The 21,350-nt window shown below is 38.6% G+C and overlaps 1 protein-coding gene across 1 annotated transcript; it reads right to left on the reverse strand.

Annotated features, from left to right (window-relative positions):
- Positions 1 to 19,198: 19,198 nt before the first annotated feature.
- olig3 (oligodendrocyte transcription factor 3) lies at positions 19,199 to 21,081 on the reverse strand. The gene has a single exon (XM_039738398.1). It carries the CDS (start codon positions 20,821 to 20,823, stop codon positions 20,044 to 20,046), a length of 780 nt encoding a protein of 259 aa, XP_039594332.1. The 5' UTR covers positions 20,824 to 21,081; the 3' UTR covers positions 19,199 to 20,043.
- Between the last annotated feature and the right edge of the window lie 269 nt (positions 21,082 to 21,350).

Below are 21,350 nucleotides of genomic sequence, written 5' to 3' on the forward strand. Positions count from 1 at the left end.
TAATTATTAACAAAAGCTGGAAATTAGACTGCTATCATATAAAACGATGACAGAATAAACGCGAAGACAAGATAGTTGAATTCAAAGAAGAAGTTCATCCCGCAGTGTCTGTGGTTAACTCGGAAAGACGGGTCATTGTTAGCCGTGCTAGCCTCAGCAGAACCGACACTTTGACATTCTCCGAGGGACTCCCTAGACCACAGGCTGTTGGCAGGCTCACAAATACTCAATGACAGGCATTTATGGCCAACGACTGAACGCCATCTGTCAGTAACAGGGAAAGGCTTTGCTTTTTCATTTTTTTTTTTTTGCAATGCGTGACAGCGCTTTCTTCCCCTTTCTTCTTAATATTAGAGTAACACACATCGGGATCGATTGAATAAAAGAGTATTCTCTGAATAGCTATAGACATCCAAACTATAAAGAGGATCCAACTTTTCTCATCTTTTCCTTGTTTATTAGATGCGCCTTTAATTGGCAGGTCGGTTCCAAGCAGAATATGCTCAAGCTAGAATTTACTAACTTTAAGTTGAAATAGTGCACTGTATGGGGAAAAAATGAAAAATAAGCAACCGCCTGTTTGATATGAGTGCACCTGCTTTATGCATATCCAGCTCTCCTTTGAAATGTTGTGCATTATCGCAATATTTAGATCGAGTTCTTTCTTCATGTTTTTCAATATAATAATACAAGTCATTGGAAAAGGATCTGCTTTCAGTCTTAATCTGACCATTCCAATACTGTTGCCTTTTCATTCCAGTCAATCCCAGACCGAATAAATTGGTTTTCTAAGGAAATGATTTTGTTGCACAGGAGTGGGTTAGTAGCCATACAACATTTTCCTCTTTACTAAATATTTAGTTTATCAACTTGGCTTTTCCAGGGCCAAGTCATTTGAATTTGCTGTGCTTAAGGGAATGGCACCAATCAACGGCTTCAGGTGTGAATGTACCATTATGAAAAGGACTCTGAAAGCCGCATGGCCATCTTAACGTATAGGCACAATGGGCATAGACTGGGGTACCAGGAGCATAGGGGCCCACACTGTTTCTGATGCCTATGTATTTTTCTGTTTAGCTATAAAACAGGGGCAGCAATGCATTACTTTGCCTGGGGGTCTCTGATACTATTAAGACAGCCTTGATGAAAGCAGAACAAAATGTCTGCTCAAAACAGTAAGAGCAGTAAGCATGATTGCAGAAGAACTCAGAAGGCCATGGAATCTCATGATGTGGCAGTGAAGTTCTGCTAGGACTAATAAGGTTTACCATGAGCAGCATGTTCAGGGTCCTATCTGTGTGGAGTTTGCATGTTCTCCCGGTGTCAGAATGAGTTTCTTCAAGATGCTCTGGTATCCTGCCATCCATGCTAGTTAGGTGGTTTGGTGATCAATTGACCCCATCACCCTTAAAACTAAAGGTACCAGAACGGTTCTTCAGAGCAATGCCATATAGGGGAACAATTTTTAGTTTCCTAAAGACCTATCTGCATGAAGGTTTCAGAAAGAACCTTGATTAATTTGGAATCATAAAGTGAATAACCATAAATAGACAGTGACAGAGTTGTGAAATACCAATAGCTCATGATTTGAAAAGGACTTACAATAATGCAAGTTTTCTGTGTTCTTTTTAATCTGTTAGGTAGCCTACATACATTAAAGACTTCATTTTTTCTTTTTTATTACATAAGTGGAAGTTTTTCAAAGCAGAAAAAACAACAACTTCATATGCAAAGAACTCTTTCCCAGAATAAAATGGTGCTTTGTCGAGGAATATTTCAATGAGGAATCACACAACCCCACTAAAGAAAATGCCATTGAAGAACAAGGAGTTTTAAGAGTGTGCAGCAGGGCAGTTCTGCTTGGACATACGAAGCTGACCACAGCTGGCACTTACCAGGACCTACCTGTGTGGAGTTTGCATGTTCTCCCAGTGTCGGCACGAGTATCCTCCAGGTGATCCTTTTTCTTTTTTTCCCAATGTTCCAAAAACATGCTAAGTAGGTGGATTAGCGGTGCTCAATTGACACTACACTCTTAAAAGTAAAGGGGCCAAAGTTGCTCTTCAGAGGAATATCACAGGAGAACCATTTTGGTTTGTAAAAGAGCCATCTGCATAAATGTACCAGAAGGAACCTTTTTTGTTGAGAACAGTAAGAGGCTCCATAAATAACCATGCATGGTAACTGAGTTTAAGAGGACTCTTACTTGATATGATAATTCAAGTGAAGTCCAAGTTTTCTTGGCCTGTTAGTATGCTGCTAGGTCACCTATTTTACCATACAGATTTCTTTTTTGTTCACATATCAGGAACCTTTTCAAAGCCCAAAGAACCAAATTCATGTACCAAGAACCTTTACCAGAATTAAATGGTTGGTTTTTTTGTCAAGCAATAAGTCCATGGGGAAACCACGCAAGCCAGTAAAGTGCCATGATTTATACAAGAGCAACTTCATCATAATTAGGTTGACTGGTGACTCTGCTGTTCCAGTATGAGCCTGTGCACTGTAGAAAAAAATCCAGTACAAAATAAATTACATTAAGCTTATATTCTCAAAGTAAACAAATAATGTAGTAAACTGTAAAAATAATGTTATTAAACAGATAAATACATGTACATTTATAATTAGTGTTTTACCTGTCAAAATTAATTAATTATTTCAATATGGAAGGTTATTTTAAGAAATAATTGTTGCATTGCTGCAAACTCATAATTCTACAGCTTTCTAAATTTGCATACAGCACATCTGCATAACGAACGCCCCCTTTGCTGTAAAGCTGCAAGATTTCCCTTATAATCCTCATAATTGTGCACTATGAGAAAGAAAAAAATGAATGATGGTTAGCAACATAATTTTTCATTGTGTTTGGAATGTTTTGGTTATTGAAGCTGATTTATTTTATTTTCAATATACTGGCAAAACTGTAGCGCACCCTCCATTAGAAAAACGTTTCCTTCTCCACTGGGCAACATGAGTAAAATTTTGTAAATGTTGGGTCACCTCCTAAAATTAACATAGATGTCTGTTGAGATGTTAAAAATGTTTTGATGATGCAGTTAATCTCATTCAGGTAAATATATTGTATGTTGTGGGTATATTTTAAATTAAAAGTTAAATTATTGAACTATTTAACTTGAGTTGGTTTGATCTGATATGAAGTTTAAATGTAAATTGAAAACAAAATGAAGTAGTTTAATTTAGTATTAGTATTGATAGAATTGTCATTGTTGACTGAATTTATTTTATTGAGACACACTGTACACTGGTCCGTGCTCCTGCCTGTTCTGTGACAGTTAAGTGATTTCTACAGTGTGTGGTTCTCCCCATGAGGGCCTGGCCCCCTGTCCAGGAGGGAAGTCTTCTCTTGTACCCGATGTTGCTGAGTTAACTTCCAATGCTTGACGACTGTAGATGAGGTAATGTGGTTTTAGAAAATGGATGAGTGTATGTACAATAAAAAACTGAGAAAAGGAGACAGGACAAGCATCTGAGGGCCAACATTATGAGCAGAAGTTCACATCGTCTAAAAAGTACATCAGATATTGCTAGAATAGTGCAAATGATCAAGTCAATTGTATTACCCTAAGATAAAAATAAAAAAAGTACAAAGCTATGCTACAGAGCTCGTAACGTGAAAAAAATGAGTGTTCGTTTTATTTTGCCTTCGCAAACTGGATTTATATGCCATCTGCTCATTTTTCTGGGTAAGGATCATTATTTATATGTTTGAAATTTTTTCAGCCTCTGGAGAGAGGACATTACCAAAAGCAGTGCATAAAATAAAGACTCGGTGAAGCTGGCGTAAAGTGGACAACAACTATTGTAAGACTCAACTGTCCATATTTTAGAAAATAACGATTTGGTTAAGACAAAAGAAACTGAGGCACATGTTCATGTTTATAATGATATTAGTAAATAGCATTGTGATGAAAGGCACCATATAATATAAAGATGGACAGATTTTAGATTTACTGACCACAAACGTTTTCAACTTAAAATGTGATTTACTCAAAAATAAGACTGCAATTGGAATAGATCATTGAAAAAATATTTACTGTACATTTTTACATTGGTTTTTGACACAAAATGTCCATAAGTACAATAACTTTATTTTTAAATCTGCATAACTGGATCATTGGCCCGTGTCACACACGTGCGCATGGGAGGCAGCTAAAGGGCTTGAGTAAGGGTAGTTCCGAATCAGACCGGGATGTGGCAGAGTGCACTGACTCTTTTTCTCCCTTTCCTGCAGACCATTCACAGGAGATTCCACCTGGCCCTCTTGACATCACTTCCGGGTCCGAGCCTATGGAAGGAGACCTTGCCGGCTCTGGCCCCTGTGATGTCACGTCTGGGCTCAAGCCTATGGCTGAAGACCCCTATGAGCCTGACCCCTTTGATCTCACTTCCTGTCTTCCCCTTTAAAAGCCTCCACCTTTTTCCTAATCCCTCAGTTCTGCTTTGGACTCGGTTTTGTACACGTCACTGCTGTTATACATTTTGCAACTTTGCAGCCAGGGTACCAATATACATGTGGCTGCCCAAAACCTTTTTATGACTCTTCTGTCTGGTTTTTGCGGCATTGGCGTAGTCAGCAGGATGGAAAGGTTCCAGAAGAGAAGGGGACAGGACCTGCAACATACCCAGCTGGGAACACACTATGGCCGAGTTTTCAGGCGGGGAGGGTGTCCCGTGGTTTGGAGAGACCTGGTACAGGCTCCGCTCCCGGCACACTTAGCCGGGCGACCTAGGCAGGCCAGGGAATGTGCGGGAGGGGCTCACAGAATTAGGCTGCTCCGGTTGGGGGAGGCAAATGGGGCTTATTATGCTCTCTCGGAGGAGAGTGCCCACCTCCTTGGAAAAACAGAGCCCCGATTTCCACCTAGGAATTCCCCAGACTGGCAGGTGTCTAAAGTGAGAAAGTGGAGGTTCAACCCAGAGCGGCTGACCCATAAACAAGCCTAGTTCTTATGGGCAATGGTAGGGCAGTGGTTACGGCCACATGAGAACAAGCCCTACCAAATAATAGAGCAGGTGGTCTGCTACCTACTCCTGAAAGCACTACCCCGTGGCTTCACCCAGCCGGTCTGGGATAAACCGTTTAAGAACATGAAAGAGCTTATAGAGCTCCTGGAGACACATAGGACGGCCTCACAATCTGAGGGGGAAGAACCGTGCCTTAGTCAAAATCAGCCAGAGTATGTCCCAGAAATCTAGCCCCCCCACCAAGTACAACCCGGAGCTTGTGCCGACGTCACCGGAGGTGCGGGCGCGCAAACCACTTGGGAACAAAGAGGAATGTAGGTGGAGTGTGTGTATATGTAATAAACCTTGCTGTCAATTGTTTTGTCTTGCTGGCTTATTTTCTTATACACTCTTAAAAATAAAGGTGCCAGAGTTGTTCTTCAGAGTGATGCCATAGGGGAACCAGTTTTGGTTCCCAAAAGACCCATCCACATGAACATTCCAAAAAGACCCTTTATTCCCATACAGTAAATAGTCATAAATATATGGTAACAGACTTGTGAAATCCCAATGGCTCGTGCTTTTAAAAGGACTCTCACTGCGTACAACAACACAGGCTAACTTCAGGTTTTCTAAATCTGCTAGTGTCATGCTAGGTAGCCTATCATAAAAAAAGATTTAAATTTATATAAACACTAGGAAGCTTTTCAAAGAACAAAGAACCAACGTCATATGCAAAGAACCTCTCACAGAATGAAATGGTGTTGGTCAAGCAATATTTCTACGAGGAACCACACAACCCAGTAAAGAACCCTAGAATGCCATTAAAGAAGCAGGACTTGTAGGAGTGAACTTGTGTAACAACACCTTATGTTTTGTACGTTCCTGCTGCAAACAAATTTATCTCTGGGTTAATAATGTCCACCTAAGCTGTCCTAGTGCATTATACAACTTAAGCATAACCTCCCTTGACTTGTACTCTACATATCATGATTGTCATGTCTCAGCCAGGGTTCCTCCCCTAGCTGAGGTCCAGATTCAGGTTTAATGTCTCTTTTATTAATTTTTGTTTCTTTGATTTATGTTGTTTACATGCATTATTCTTTATTTTTGATTTTGTTCATGTATGTATGCTGCCAGAGTTATGTTCCTGGTGTTTTGTGGGTGTGTACCAAGAGTCAGGGCCATCGGCAGGAACTGCCAAATCTGGAGGGTCACAATACTTGATGGTTCATTTTGTCTATGCTTCAGACAGTCCATTCCATTTTGCTTTTGTGCTCCACGGAGCTTCACAGAGACTGGAATACTTAATGCGAAGAAGAAATCTTTTATATTATAAAGAGTCCATGCTGCATTATTTGGAGTGCTTTGGAACTCTTTAGTGCTTGGGACTCCTAGTTAATGATAGTGTTATGTAACTTGAATTCTATTAGCTTTCTTTTTTCTTTTTATTTATTGCAGTTGAAGAAAATAGCATTGCACACAATCAAGAAGAACTTATACAACAAATGACTTTATAGTCAGACTAGAAATTAAAAAAGAAGAAAAGGAAAAAAAAATCATTTTTGCCTTCTTGATTATTTCTGTCCACTATCTGGTTATTGACAGTGATGAGTCCAAAGGTGTACTCTCAAGTTTCAGACCTGCTGTTGCATATTCAAATATTCCTTTACCATTTACTTACATTAAATTTCACCGGCCAAAAATCTTCTCAAATTTGTACACTGGCCAGTTTCTTCTCTTCTTTATTGTCTGCCTTTCCACCTAGTTTGGCATCATCTGCAAACCTCACCAGCTTATTCAGGTCCAAATTGGTAATGTATATTAAAAGAGCAGTGACCCCAGCGCTAATCCTGAGGGTCACCACCTTTAACATCACCTTATACTGAAAAAGTTCTCCTCTCCAAACCCCTCTGCTTCCTGTGTTTGAGCAAACCGTTCACATGAAATCTTATCAAAAGTCTTTATCGTTTGCCCCTCTCTCATCATTTGCTATTGTTTTCTCCGAGAATTCTGGCATATTAATGAAACACGACCTACCTTTATATTTACTGAGTTGCCTGTTCTAGACATGCACTGCTCAATGTTTTCCTTAATAATTGCATCCACTAATTTACGTATGATGCACCTAAAGCTTACTGGGCTAAATCAGTGAAGTCAGTAGTGGCCATTAAGCAAACCACTACGTGTTTCACGTGGTAGCACATTAAAAGCTGAACCTTTGTCAATTGTACAGCAAATATATTCAATATCATATATTCTTATGCTGACTTAGTACAATTCATGGCCACAGGGGTGTATAGACCATCATAAAATCACTGGGTTCAAGGCAGGAAATAGCTCTAGACTGAGTGCCATTGCATCGTAGGCCCCACACATGTTTACATCCTCAATCTGGTTAATTTAGAGTTGCCATTTTGAGAAAACTGGTGGTCTTTAAACATGTGGGAGGAAAACCCACCTAGACACAGGGGAGAATAAGCAACCTCCATGGATAATGACTGGGCACAACATTCAAACTCTGGACAATGGATCTATGGAGCAGCAGCATGAACCACTGCACTACCATAGCACCCTAACCATATTATAATTTAAATGAATTTAAAAACTAACATAGTTCCTGCTGGTGTACTGTGTTTTAATTCAAAATTGACGTGAGAGCTATTTGACTCCAGAATGCTTGCAATTAGTTACTAATTCGAGGTTTTTTGCAGAATAAGTTGTATCCTAGGGCGGCACGGTGGCGCAGTGGTAGCGCTGCTGCCTCGCAGTTAGGAGACCCGGGTTCGCTTCCCGGGTCCTCCCTGCGTGGAGTTTGCATGTTCTCCCCGTGTCTGCGTGGGTTTCCTCCCACAATCCAAAGACATGCAGGTTAGGTGGATTGGCGATTCTAAATTGGCCCTGGTGTTTGTGTGTGTCCTGCGGTGGGTTGGCACCCTGCCCAGGATTGGTTCCTGTCCTGTGTTGGCTGGGATTGGCTCCAGCAGACCCCCGTGACCCTGTATTCGGATTCAGCGGGTTAGAAAATGGATGGATGGAAGTTGTATCCTTTGTAATAATAGACTGCCCATATACTGGAAAAGTCAATTCTGAAGGTGGGTTGGTTATTAGACTTACAAAAATGAAATAACTAAGGTTTTTTTATATTGAGTCCTTATTATTTACTAGCCTATAAGACAAAAATATATGGAAAAACTCTAATGTCAAGTGATTACTGCAGTGGCAGTTAAGATAACTGAAAAAGAGAGACATGGGGAAAATATACAGATGAGATCCTTGTCATTTATTCCAAACGTCCTTCATAACTCTACACTGCAAAAAACAACTGTTAATTTCACAGTGTAAAACTGTTAAATAGTGAAGGCAAACAGCTGCAAAAATGTAAAACACTAAAGCACTGGTTCAGTAACACTGAACCACTAAAATAAAATATACAGACAAAAACAATATTTTTTACATTGTTGATCCATAAAAATATATTTTAATTTTCTGTGAAAAACAATTGTAACCACAGCACCAAAATACGAGATAATGCTAATATCAGTCAGGTCCATCATAACGTATGGGCACAATGGGCACTGACTGGAGGCGCCAGAAGCATAGGGACCCACAATATTTCTGATGCCTATGTATGTTTCTGCTTTGTTATCAAAACAGGGGCCCCAGTCTGCTACTTTGCCCAGGGACCTATAATGCTGTTAAGGCGGTCCTGAAAGCCATCACTAAGGAAATCATATTATGCTTTCCATTTTAACCAAGCTGTTTAAAGAAAGGTTGCTGTTTGTTGACTGTGTGTGGTCTGCTGTAATACACTGTCACATGGTTACAAAGAATATATATCTTTAACTTTAAACAGCTTACATTAATTTAACTCAGTATTTGCTTCATGCAGCTGTTTCTTCAGTATTACATTTAATTAAAGTGCACCCGAGGTAAAATGTTTGTGTGGTTCCCATATAAAGTATGATGCAATTGATCAGAACTTAAACATTTTCTGGGCACCGATTCCTAAATTTGCATACAGCTATGATATTTGCATAAGGAAACGCCCCCTTTTACCATAATGTTCCAGGTGAACTGTATTCCTTTGGACAGTGGTTTTGGTTAACTTTATTATTCTTCTTGAACCCCCTTTTTTTAACTAAATATTTGTAGCATAGTGGACAGTTTTTAAAATATATTATTAAGACACTGAATCAAGACGATTTTTACTGAATAGTAAATAAAGATTTTAAAGATTTAATGTTATTTGTGGAGTTATGACATTAAGTGGAAGTCTATTTACGGGATCAGAGTACCAGAGCCTTTGCATTTGGGTACTCATCCCCTAACCTAATTCTAACCTGGAATATGTGATTTAAAAAATAGACAAATAGTATTTCATTATAATAGTATGTCTTGTGTGTCGGAGGATCTCTTCAGAAGCGTGTCGGAAGTATGTAATAACCTGCCAAGATGAGAGGGGGTGCTGTCGCTAACATTGTCATCTTCTTCTCTCCCCTCAGCATCATGAAAATATCCGCTGAGGGCCTTTAGCTCCACCCCTTCCAATTCCCCAAGAACCTTGGCTGCCTGAAAAGAGGCGTTTTTTTGGCAAGAGCGACCCACCAGATGGAGCTCCTGAACCTGCGGCTTAAACTGGACCTTTTTGTTTATTTGGAAGCCCGAGGGCAAGACGCCTAAACACCATGGGGCATTTATTTTGGGTTGAGCTTTTTGTTTAATTGGGACAACGTGGTTGGCACCCCAACTTTTATTTTGAGATGTTATTCCTGAACCAGCTACAATTAATAATAATTCAAATGCATTTTTGTTTTAGTAATGCATCTATTCAAAGCAGGCTACTGCTCTTCTTTTCAAATAGAGACCCATAGTTATACCTGAGTGAAGTAGCACAACAGAATCTAAATATGAAAAAAGTGTATTGCAAAAATGCATCTAGTCATGTTGTTATAAGCTATCTGTTGTAATGACATCTCATTGAAGAAATATATATATATATATATATATATATATATATATATATATATATATATATATATATATATATATATATATATATATATATATATATATATATTTCCAGCCAGAGCCTTGATCCAGTTATTTGGGGAGGTTGTAAGTGTTATAACTTGGAAGAGTATGCCTTGATATTCAATAATGGTGTCTTTGCCAGGATCCTGAATGAAGTGGCAATATAGACATGCCAGATATTATCTGCTGGATACTTAACACCCTGTTAAAGACTTGTTCAAAAGGAGGAATAATCCTCTAATCAACCAGCCTGCAGTATTTACACAGGGTGAGTTCCTTTGTCCCCGACTTTGCATTTTCTGTGTACCTCCTGCAAATCAAGTCGGCTCCTGCAGCTGCCTAATGGACTGGAGAGGCCAGGACCAGATAGTCTCATCCTACATCTCTCCTCTTCACTGTTCAAGATGTAATGTATTCAACAATATGTGTGTAATGCTTCCTTGTGGTTCAACAGACTTAAGTTCCCATGTTACATATTCTCTGATTGAAATGATTGATTTGCTTTAGGATCCCACTGATTTCAAAAGATTAAGTTGATGAAGGATGACTAAACCGGTCTCTAGTCTATGAGTGTGACGGGCATGCAGTCCAGGGGTGGTTACTCCCAACACTGCTCTTTCGTACTGTTTAACAGAAAACTTTTAAATCATATTAACAGTTGTACATTTATATACACCAATGCTTATCCATTTTAACTGAGGAGTATATCCCAGCATTTAGCTTTACATTTTGCTTAACCCAACGTGGTGCTTGTTCTCTAATACAGCACGCTCTGTGGTTTATTGTCAAAGCTAACACTTCTTTTTTTTAAGTGACACATAAAGTTAAGGGACCTGAGAGTGGCATATCTATTTAATACACAACGCAATGAAATTAGACACCCATTACCTACAACTCTTGTAGTATCTCGAAACAGATCCGCTCAGCAGTCTACAGCAACACCCTTCACGCGCACTGCGCCGGTGTTTCCCCGAACTAAACAATTAGCATGCAAATCAACTTCAGCAATTGATGGCGGCAGCAAAATGCCCTTATGATCGAAATATGCTTTCTGTTTTGGCTGTGTGATGCAAACATTTGTCTATAAAATCAGCTGACGACCGGCCTCCGGCTTTCCCGAGGGGGATGGCAGCACGGCTTGTGCACCTGCCGCCTAATTCAGTTTAAAAACCTGACGAGATGGCGCGGCATAATGAAGGGCATTCAGCTTGTCAGTGGAGTCAATAACTTATCCCCCAACTGTCTTTGTCTTCACTGAGGCAGCAGTGCCTCCGATGCGGCCGAGGTACTTATTCAACTAAAATTTATTTTCAATTGCAGCCTCTAATGCTGCCTGGCACAAGCCTTGCTTTGACAGAAGCCTTTTGCTTAGGGCTAAACCATTGTTAAAGTTCATGTCTATTGTGTCCGTCTTTTGATCTGTCAAAGCCGCTTAACAAGTCTTAAAGAGGAGAGAAAAATCAAAAGTGTTTCAGATAACAGGTGTGTCCTTTGAGGATCCCTGGTCATTTTTCAGACGCTGTAAAAAAAGGGTTGAGCTACTTAGTGAAGTAACTTTCCGCAGTTGTTAAGAGTTATTTATGAACCGCTTGTCCTGGAATTACACAGAACTTCGTTTTAGTGCTTTTAATGAGACGCCTTTTTCTGCTTAACAAAAGCAATCTGACAACTATTAGTGGGAGCGTAAATACGCGTACAAGTGAGCCCTTGTGCTGCTGCCGCACGAGAAATGTCCGACGGCAAAGGATAAACACGCGAATGCAGAGACGCGCTTATTCAGAATGAAACCTGGGGTGCTGCGCTCCTAGTCACCGACTCCCAGCTCAAGGAAGATCAGAACAACGTAATCCATTGCTTTAGACGACTTTAGACATTTTGTAGACCAAGCCTTCACCGGGCTTCTTGTAAATTGTGAATCTGTGCGATACACTTCGCATTTTACTTCTTAAAACGCAGAGAAGACTGACATTCGACTGCGTGCACGTGTGCATTAAATTTTCTTTGAAAATGTTTAGAAGCTGATTATCCTTTGCATTATCAAACGTATGATTTTTATTTGAAAATATTTAAGTCGGATTGTCCAAACACGCAAAGGTAAAGTTAATTGACGATTAAAATATTGGCTCTGTGTGCATGAGTGCATCCTGGTGGACTAGTGCCCCGTCCGCGGCCTCCATGCGCCTAATGATAACCTGGGTAGACTCTGGCGACTCTGAACTTGTCTTACTGACCCCACAAATCTTCATTATTTAAACGTATTAAGAGGTAAAAACTTATTATTATTATTATTATTATTATTATTATTATTATTATTATTATTATTAACGAATATAATAATTAACACCCTGATATGAATTGGTTCCCAAGGTGTCTGTCCTTTCTCCGATGCAGCTCCAATATCCAGTGAAACTGGTTTGATTATATTGATGGATAATTATATGGAGATTAAGTGTACTGCTTAGCGCTTCGCAGCTGCCTTACACTTATCAATGTTATAGAGTTTGCAATTTCCCCAAATACGAAGATACACACATGAGAGCTCTAAGATGACTGGATCACAGTGATTTGGTGTGTGGGCACATATGTGCCCCGCGATGACCTGGCGAACCAGAGCTTGAATTAAATTTACATTTTTTCACTTATTGTGCTGATGCCTTATAACATTTATGATACAGCTGGTTACATTTCTTTCGTGTCATAGGGTTGGATTTGAACCAGCCACCTCAGAGTTTGAAGTCCAAAGCCATAACTACTCCACCACACTGCCTGTCCTTTAATGAAGTTGGGAAGCAAATCAATCAATCATAATTATAGCACCTGTGAATGGAACAAGCCAGTACAAAGATGAACAGATCATTCTCTACATAGTTAAACAGAAATCAGTTTCACCATCCTGACCAGCCTAAGGGCGAACTCGATTTTCGACTTTAACTGTAGAACGTCGGAGCGTGTACAGAATGAAAAAGAACAAATGTTACTGGGTTGTCTGGCTTCTCGTAGGCGCATTGCTTCATAAAGAATCATTTCATTTTGGGAAGAGCTCTTTTCATATGAAATTGGTTCTTTATTTTTTGAAAAGTTTCCTAATATGTGGAAAAAACAGAAATCTTGAATGCGCTGTAGACCATCTATAGCCAAATATGAGAACAAGAAATCATGAACCTAAACTTGTGTTACTGTAGGCAGAAAGAGTCACTTTAAAACCAGGAATGCTCTTAAAAATAAAAAGTGCCAAAGTGGCTCTTCAGAGCGATGTCATATGGCAACCATCTGAGTTCACAAAAGACTTAGTCACATGAAGGATCCAGCAAGTACCTTTATTTATTTAGATCCATAAAAGGCTCCATACAGCAAACAACCGTGAATAGATACTTAACAGATTTGTAAAATACAAGTGGCTCATGATTTTAAAAGAACTCTTACTGCATACAATAACCCAGACTTATTTCAGGTTTTCTTAATCTGTTAATGTATGCCTATATCATACATTAAAGAGTTCTGGTTTTTAGGAAGTTCTTAAAGAACCAACATCATATGCAAATAGTGATTTTTCAAGCAAACAACCATTGAGTAAAGAACCATGTGCCATTAAAGAAACAGGGTTTTCAAGAGCAACCAACTTTTCCACAATTTATGGTTGTTTATAGAGCTTATTATGATCAAAATAATGTAAGGATCCTTCTAGAACCTTCATGTGGGTAGTTCCTTTGGGAACTAAAAACAGTTCCTCTGTGGCATCACTCTGGAGAACCACTTTGGTACCTTTATGTTTTGGAGTGTATAACGAAGGCACGAACAAGAACGGGAGTCTTCTTCTTCAACTGGCTTGTACACGTGATAACCTCAGGTTATGGCCATTCAACTTGACTGCAAGTCTGCATTATATTATATTATATTATTAGCGATAATTTTGGCTTGAGCAGACTATCAGACATTTTGCTTATCCTCCGCTTACGGTACTACCATTAATAATAATAATAATAATTAATGGCGGTAATGGTGGTAGAGTGGTTAACTCTGCGGCCTCACGGCTCTTAACACGAGATATCAGATCAGGATGGAGTTTGCCAATGTCCGGTTCAGCTTTCTGTAAGTAACTGTAACGTCTCCTGTTGATTAGCGAGTCTAAACAGGTTCGATTTGAAGCAGTATGTCCTGTGATGAACTGATGTCCCGTCTTGGGTTGGTCTTTGCTGTTCAGGCGAAGTTGTCGGTTTAGGCTTAAGCTCTACACGTTTTTTTTTTTTAAAATAGCTATAGGTAAATAAAATGAATGAATAATAATAATTATATACCATTCATTTTCTCGTGAAGTTATTCGTATCCGATTATTATGCATCATATACCGTTGCCTGAGCCCAATAATAAATCGTGACTGTGATCACAGTTGATTGGTTTCCTTCTTCTTTGTGTTTATCTAGGCAAGGTGTTTCTCATATTAATTTTACGCGCGACGGCTTAAAATGATTGGAAGAATGGAGATAATAGTGATGTGTTAAGTAAGGAGTTTGCTGTGATTTAAAAATTGGATTCGTGCAATTTAAAAAAAAAAGTGTTAAAAGTAGGCCGCAGTGTTGCTTGTTTTGAATTATGAATTCCAAATAGGCCTATATATATATATATATATATATATATATATATATATATATATATATATATATATATATATATATATACATTTTAACTCGTTTAGAATTCGTTTTTTTTTTTACACTCAACTCAGTTCGTAACCATGAACAAAGATGTATCACGCCAGATGTATGCAATTTTGAAAATGAGAGATTTATAATTATTTAAACTTTGTAGATAAAAAGCAAAATTCTGGTACACCCTCTTTTTATTATTATAACGCTCTGGTCGTTAAGGTGCAGAAAACGTAAAGACGATGAGCAAAGCTTCTTTAAAACACCGCCTTATCGACTTGCAGAAGTGGTAGTTTGTTCAACTCCACTTTTATTTATTTATTTACTTATTGATTTATGTGTGTGTGCGTGTGTGTTTTATCGCATTCGTGTTTATATAGGTTCTAGGCTTTATACTTTATTTTGCTTAGTCCTGTTTTACATGAATAACACAATGTTTCTATGCAGAATTAGTTGTGCATTGATAAAATCACTAAACATAGCAATAGTCAGGTGTGCATCGGAAAACAAATGAAACAAATATAAGTTTTTTTTACACGTTTGGTTAGTTAGTTAGTTAGTTAGTTAGTTAGTTAGTTAGTTAGTTAGTTAGTTAGTTAGTTAGTTAGTTTATACAAACGGTAGCAAAAATCCACTTTTTAAAAGAAAAGGATGAACATTGCCAAATTGTTATTTTCCTTGGATACCGCGCTTCAGATTAATTTATAGGCACTGATTTTAGTAAAAAATGCAAAATGACTGCAGAACCGTCTGTCAGCACAGAATGCCGAACATATGTATCTGTGGATTTGTGGGGCTGACATGCAAATCAAACGTATCCATCAAAAGCATTTGAGGGCTTACTGTTTCAAAAGCAAAAATTATTTAAAGCTTAAAAATCGAGAAATGACTAGTGGTTATCTTACATGTATTTATATGTTTAGCAGATGATGGAACAGAATCCAAACAATCTGTGATTGCGCTAGTTTTCGTCTTCATGTTGAGTCGACTATGTTTCCAGCGAGCAGATCTATGTTGAGATAATTTTAACTGCAATCTACATGTAAAATGAGCCTTGTACAGTTGAAGGATAGCGAAGGCTGCCAAGTGTAATTAAAGAGAACGCGAAGAAAAGAATGGCTCCGGATAATAAATTGTGATCTCTGTAATCTTTAACTACTTATTCACATTTAATAACGCTCCCATAATAAGATGAGGCAAGCGACTCGATTATATCACTAAAATACACCCCCGTGCACCCTTAAAGAATGCAGGGTTGAAAATCGAAAAACGTTTCTTTAAAAAATCCGAATGCATTTCATATGTGATTTTAAGAAGAAATCTCGAAAATAAACTGAACAGTTTTCCTTTTCGTTCAGCTGTGGATTGCCGTTTTCTTCAGCTATAAGTACAAGGTCAAGTTACATGTTGCATACCCAATTTATAATTCCAGACATTATTTTCTGTCAAATTAACTGTACACATTAATCCAACTAGCCGTAAACAATAGCGTTTCTTTCTTGAGTAGCAAATATAGCAGATGTTCCGAAAATTGTTTCACTGAATGGACTTAATTGCTTTTCCTTTAATCATTAAGCTTATAAACTAAAATTACTGGAATAGTCAAGTTAGAAAAATGGATGGGTAGGTGGGTGGACGGAGTAAATGTTTAGTATCTAACATATCAGAATAACATATTCCTTAACTGAGTCGCGTACTCCTGAACCATTTCCGACATGGTAGCTGCATTACACATCTTCGTGCTTCAGTTCAAACAGTACTGCTCAATAATTTTAGCGGGGTCACACAATTACGCAAATGTTTCTAATGAACGACCATAAAAGATTCTTCAAGGTAGTATCGATTTGTGGCCGTTTTGATTAACGTTTCTGCTACACGTAAAAATATGAAATCTACTATAATTTAGCGCGGGCGGCGCCGTCAAGTATCGTTCGGTGACATCTTCTACCGAGTTAAATTACCACTTGCTAAGTATTTGACAATCAATGCGAACTCTCCTGCATCAGCAACCACTTTTAAACTAAGTCTGCGCGGTGACCGCAGCACGATTACAGTCGAAATGCCTAAAATTGTAGCGCTCTACAAACCTGTGTCAATCGCTCCAAGCGGTGTGGATTTAACACTATAGGTAATTGGCCGTGTAAACAGCCTACTTCATCTCTGAGGTGATTGCAAACCATCCAGCCTAACAACTTGTTCATTGGACCTCTGAGCTTCGAGTCTGCGCCTCAGAGAGCTCCACGTGCGTGCCATTCATTCAGCCAGCCGTGAGTGGGAGCGCGTGTGCGCGCGCGCTCGTCGGTATCCTGGGAGGGGAGCGTTTCTCGTACATTCCACCTTAAGATCCCGGGACGAGCCTCAGAAAATAGTCTCCACGAGCAAAAAATCATTCAACCTGATGGAAAATTTGCATCTTAATGGTCAATTTTCAGTTTGCAGTGACACAAAAAATATAATAGGATGTTTCAGCAGTAAAGTCATATTTTAAAACTATAATTAAATTCGTATCTATCTATCTATCTATCTATCTATCTATCTATCTATCTATCTATCTATCTATCTATCTATCTATCTGAATGAATAATAATAATAATAAATTAGCTGTTTTAACTTGTTTGTTTTATTAATATAAGATAAAGTGAAATCCACAAGTGTTTATTTTCCCTTGTATTTGGTTGCCATTTTCATCCCCAATACATGTAACAAAAAAGTGCAAACTCCTCTGTGTATCTCATTAATCTCAGCCCATCTGCCACCCTCCTGTCTATGTGTAACTGTTTGTATTCTAAAAACACTGTTTTATTCGAAACCCCCATTCCATCGCCAAATATAAAACAGTTACTTTGAGGAATAACTTGAGCTTCACAACTATAATGTTACAAAAGGCTGCTTAATCCACTCACTCATTTACATGTTCTAAGAATAAGGAGTGAATGCATAATCTTTTGCATTTAGGGCCCTGTAATCCTCACTTTCTCTCTGATGTGATTCTCTCCCGGTTCCACTACGAACAATTAACTTGTAATCTCCACAAACATACATTCTTCTAACCAGAAACCCTAACGCCCGCCACCCCCCACCAAACTCCACACCCCGACCCTGCCCTCACGCTTTTTTTTTTCTTCTTTTTTTATTAAGGAAACTGAAACTAAAGCATTTCTTTGCAAATATTTCAAGTTTATCAACTCGTAAATAAAATGTATATGCTTGAGCATTGCGCTATTAATTTGATACTCTGAAAATATTTTTCATTTTAAAAACTATTTGGCCTACGTGCATTTCGTTTAAGTATAAATGGTTAAACTAACCGCAAATCATTTTATTTTTACTGTTCGATTCCATTTATCGTATATTTTATCCTTGTATTCGTTGCTAGTATTCACAGATGTTTGCTAATTCTGGGTAACTTTTGTGTTTCAATACGCCTAACACAAGCGATACAACATCCCGGAGGGAAAGTGTCTGCTGTCCTGGTGTATGTTTATATGGTCACTTGTAACTATAATCAGCAGGCATTGCGCTACTTTGATTATTGCTTTGATTATTGCTTAAATAAATAAATAAATAAATATCAGGGTGAGATATTAGCACAGCTGACCTATGTCACTCTCATTTGTCATTTTTTTTATTCTAATGAGGTTGGTACAGTATTAAGCAGTAATATATATTTTTTTGCCTTTCTCTGTGTCAATGATGAATATTGATCCTGCACAATCTAAATCAGTCTACCTACCGACCAGCGCGAGGATTTTTATAGTTGCTGTTTTCACGCGCGTTCCGTTAGGAGGGCACATCTTCTGGACTTCAAGGTTTTCTAACGGATTGGTGTTTGTTACTTGAATACTAACACACACACACACACACACACACACACACATATATATATATATATATATATATATATATATATATATATATATATATATATATATATATATATATATATATATATATATATATAAACAGTCATGGAGATAAAAATGAGAAAGAAAGAAAGAAAGATTTCTTCTCAAGTTACTACTTCAAAAATAGACTTGAAAAATAGAAAGAAAGAAAGAAAAAACAAAGAAAGAGAGATTAATGTTTCGAAATTTAGACCGTTTGTATATTACAAATTAAAAACTAACATCTCCAGCTTTCTAATTAGTCACTTTTTTAAGTGATATAGTGTATAGCATCACGCAGTGCAATCTACTATCTCAAATATGAGTCTGCATTCCAAGTTTATAATTATAATAATTTATTTTGGAAGACACACTGTTATAATGATGAACAATATTTTTGCTCGTAACTGCGAGAAAGTTTTACCAAAATACTGAGCCTACAAATCACGACACTCAGCGCAAAACTCGTGCAATTCTTTTCACTTTCATTTGTTTCCTGTGTGAAAATTTGTTCCTTTTCTTTGTTTGGACTTTTTCAAATAACTCTGTGAAAGAAAGAAAGAAAGAAAGAAAGAAAGAAAGAAAGAAAGAAAGAAAGAAAAGAATATCGGTTTTTCAAAATTTTTTCTTTGACATAAACACATAGAATATCCGTTTTAAAAACTTGTTTTTATTCAAATATCATCCAGAAACACTGGGCAATAATAAATATATCAATAATCATCAAGAATATACAAAAATAAGGACACGAGTTTGTCTTTGATGCATAACAAAATATTTCCCGGCAAAATGAATTTCACAGCCGTTTCTGTAATAGCAGAAGCCATGCGTAATTTATGAAAAGGTAGACAAAACACTGACAGCACTTATATAGCTAAAAGAATTAAAACCTACATTCTCAGCATTGAACAATAACACTGAATAAATCTGATAGGTTGTGTTTTGGTTTTTTTCCCCCTTTTTCTTTTAACGAATTAAGTAAAAGATCAGAATGAATCCTCCCTTGTTTTTCCAATTTTTGCAAGAATGTGACATTTAAATCCTTGTTACAAGGAACACACGCATTCTTGTTGGGCGCTAATGATGCCATTCAATTGTAAACCAAGACTAATCTCTTCACATACATGCAGCCTTTTATTGAGTGGTTTATTTTGTATAGAAAATGATTTTCAAAAACAGTCCCTGCTTAGAACCGAGGATGAGTAGATTCTAACAACTAAAGTTGCACAAAAACACCTAAAAACCTTTCCGTCGTATTACTAGCAGTATGTACATACATCAACAATTCGGGTAACAAAATGGAGTGACTGAAATAGAGACAGTTAATAACCAACAAGACATTTATTTACCTTGGAAGGTCTTAGTAATTAAGCCAGATCCTTGTTACAAGGAAAAAGCTATTTTGGCTTGATTAAACCTAAGAAAAAAAAGGAGCATGCACGAAACTGGATTGGCTGTTTGCGCCTTCCTCTTGATTATTTGAAACAAAGTTCGCGTGAGTGTCCATGAAGTTTTATTTACTTCAGCAAGTCCTTTGCTTCTGTTGAAAGTCTTGACATGCCAGTAGAAGTGATGGCTGAAAGTTGTGGAGGTGGAACCTGGCAAATTGTGCAAGGGCACGGCAAACCTGCCCAATGCTGGAAACCGCTGCCCAGTTGCAATGGGGGCGTGGAGGGCGTCTTCAGCAAAGAGTGGGGGGCCCTAATGGAGGTAAGTCCGGGTAGAGCCGCGGAGAGAGTGGAGGGCGTACTGGACGAGAGTGCGCTCCCGAGAAGTGGGTGAACCTGGTGAGCCGGGTTGGCAGAGTGTCCTCCGGCGTGACCCATCGTCCCACAGTGGAAGGCCGAATGATGCCCACCGTAAATCTCCCCCACAAGTCTTTTCATCTCATCCAGAGAACTGGTCAACATCAAAATGTAGTTTCTGGCCAGCAGCAGAGTGGCGATTTTGGAAAGCTTTCTTACCGAAGGTCCGTGCGCGTATGGCATTACCTCCCGGAGGCCGTCCATGGCCAGGTTTAAGTCGTGCATCCTCTTGCGCTCTCGCCCGTTGATCTTGAGCCGTAGCTGTTGCAAGTCTTGCTCCGTGGCCTGCTTCTTAAGTTTGTATTTACCTCCCCCGGACGCTTTGTCTCCATTTCTGGAGAGGTGCTCGCTTGTCATTTTCTGCAGCAAGTCGTTCTGCGTGGAGGACACCGAGCTGAGGCGTGTATCCTGGAGGTGGTGGTCTCTTAGATACATCTCATCCATGTCTGGTGACGAAGCTCTGCTGGAGACAGAGCTAGAATCTGAATTCATTTTATTACTTCTGGCGGGGAGGAGGTCACTTTTCGCTTTTTCCCCCCTCTTGTCGCTCTTATTTAAAGTCACTTAAGTCCCTCGGTCACCTGACGCAAAGTAGGAAACTTTTCCTTTTTTGAGCTTCTTAATTGCACGCCCGAGTTTCCTTTCCTGCTTTGTTTTTGGACTCTTCAAGAAACGATTTTTATGTAGGAAAAACAAATAAATAAATAAAAAATAAATCGCACGGATGCACCTTTTTGGTCTGTGTAGAGGTGAAGCGCGGGGCTGAGTATTTATAGGGCTGCTTCAGAGACGGGAAACAAAAGGAGCCCTCCTATTCATAATGGTCTTGTTAGTATGACGCGCCCATTATTCGGGGCGGTGCGCTTTGACTGTCCCATTTAGCGTAGAGCCCCATTCATATTCATTGTGATGCCACCGTAGGGGGACACCTCGGTCCTGGACAGTCAGAAACCAAGGCAACTCGAAAACACTTCTATACTTAGAGCAAATAGTGGATGCTTTCATTTAAGTTAACTTTC

Source organism: Polypterus senegalus, chromosome 16 (assembly GCF_016835505.1).
Source record: "Polypterus senegalus isolate Bchr_013 chromosome 16, ASM1683550v1, whole genome shotgun sequence".
Lineage (NCBI taxonomy): Eukaryota > Metazoa > Chordata > Cladistia > Polypteriformes > Polypteridae > Polypterus > Polypterus senegalus.

Bases quoted from the DNA above. Each gene is read 5' to 3' on its own strand.
- olig3 (XM_039738398.1), bottom strand. From the start codon at position 20,823: ATGAATTCAGATTCTAGCTCTGTCTCCAGCAGAGCTTCGTCACCAGAC.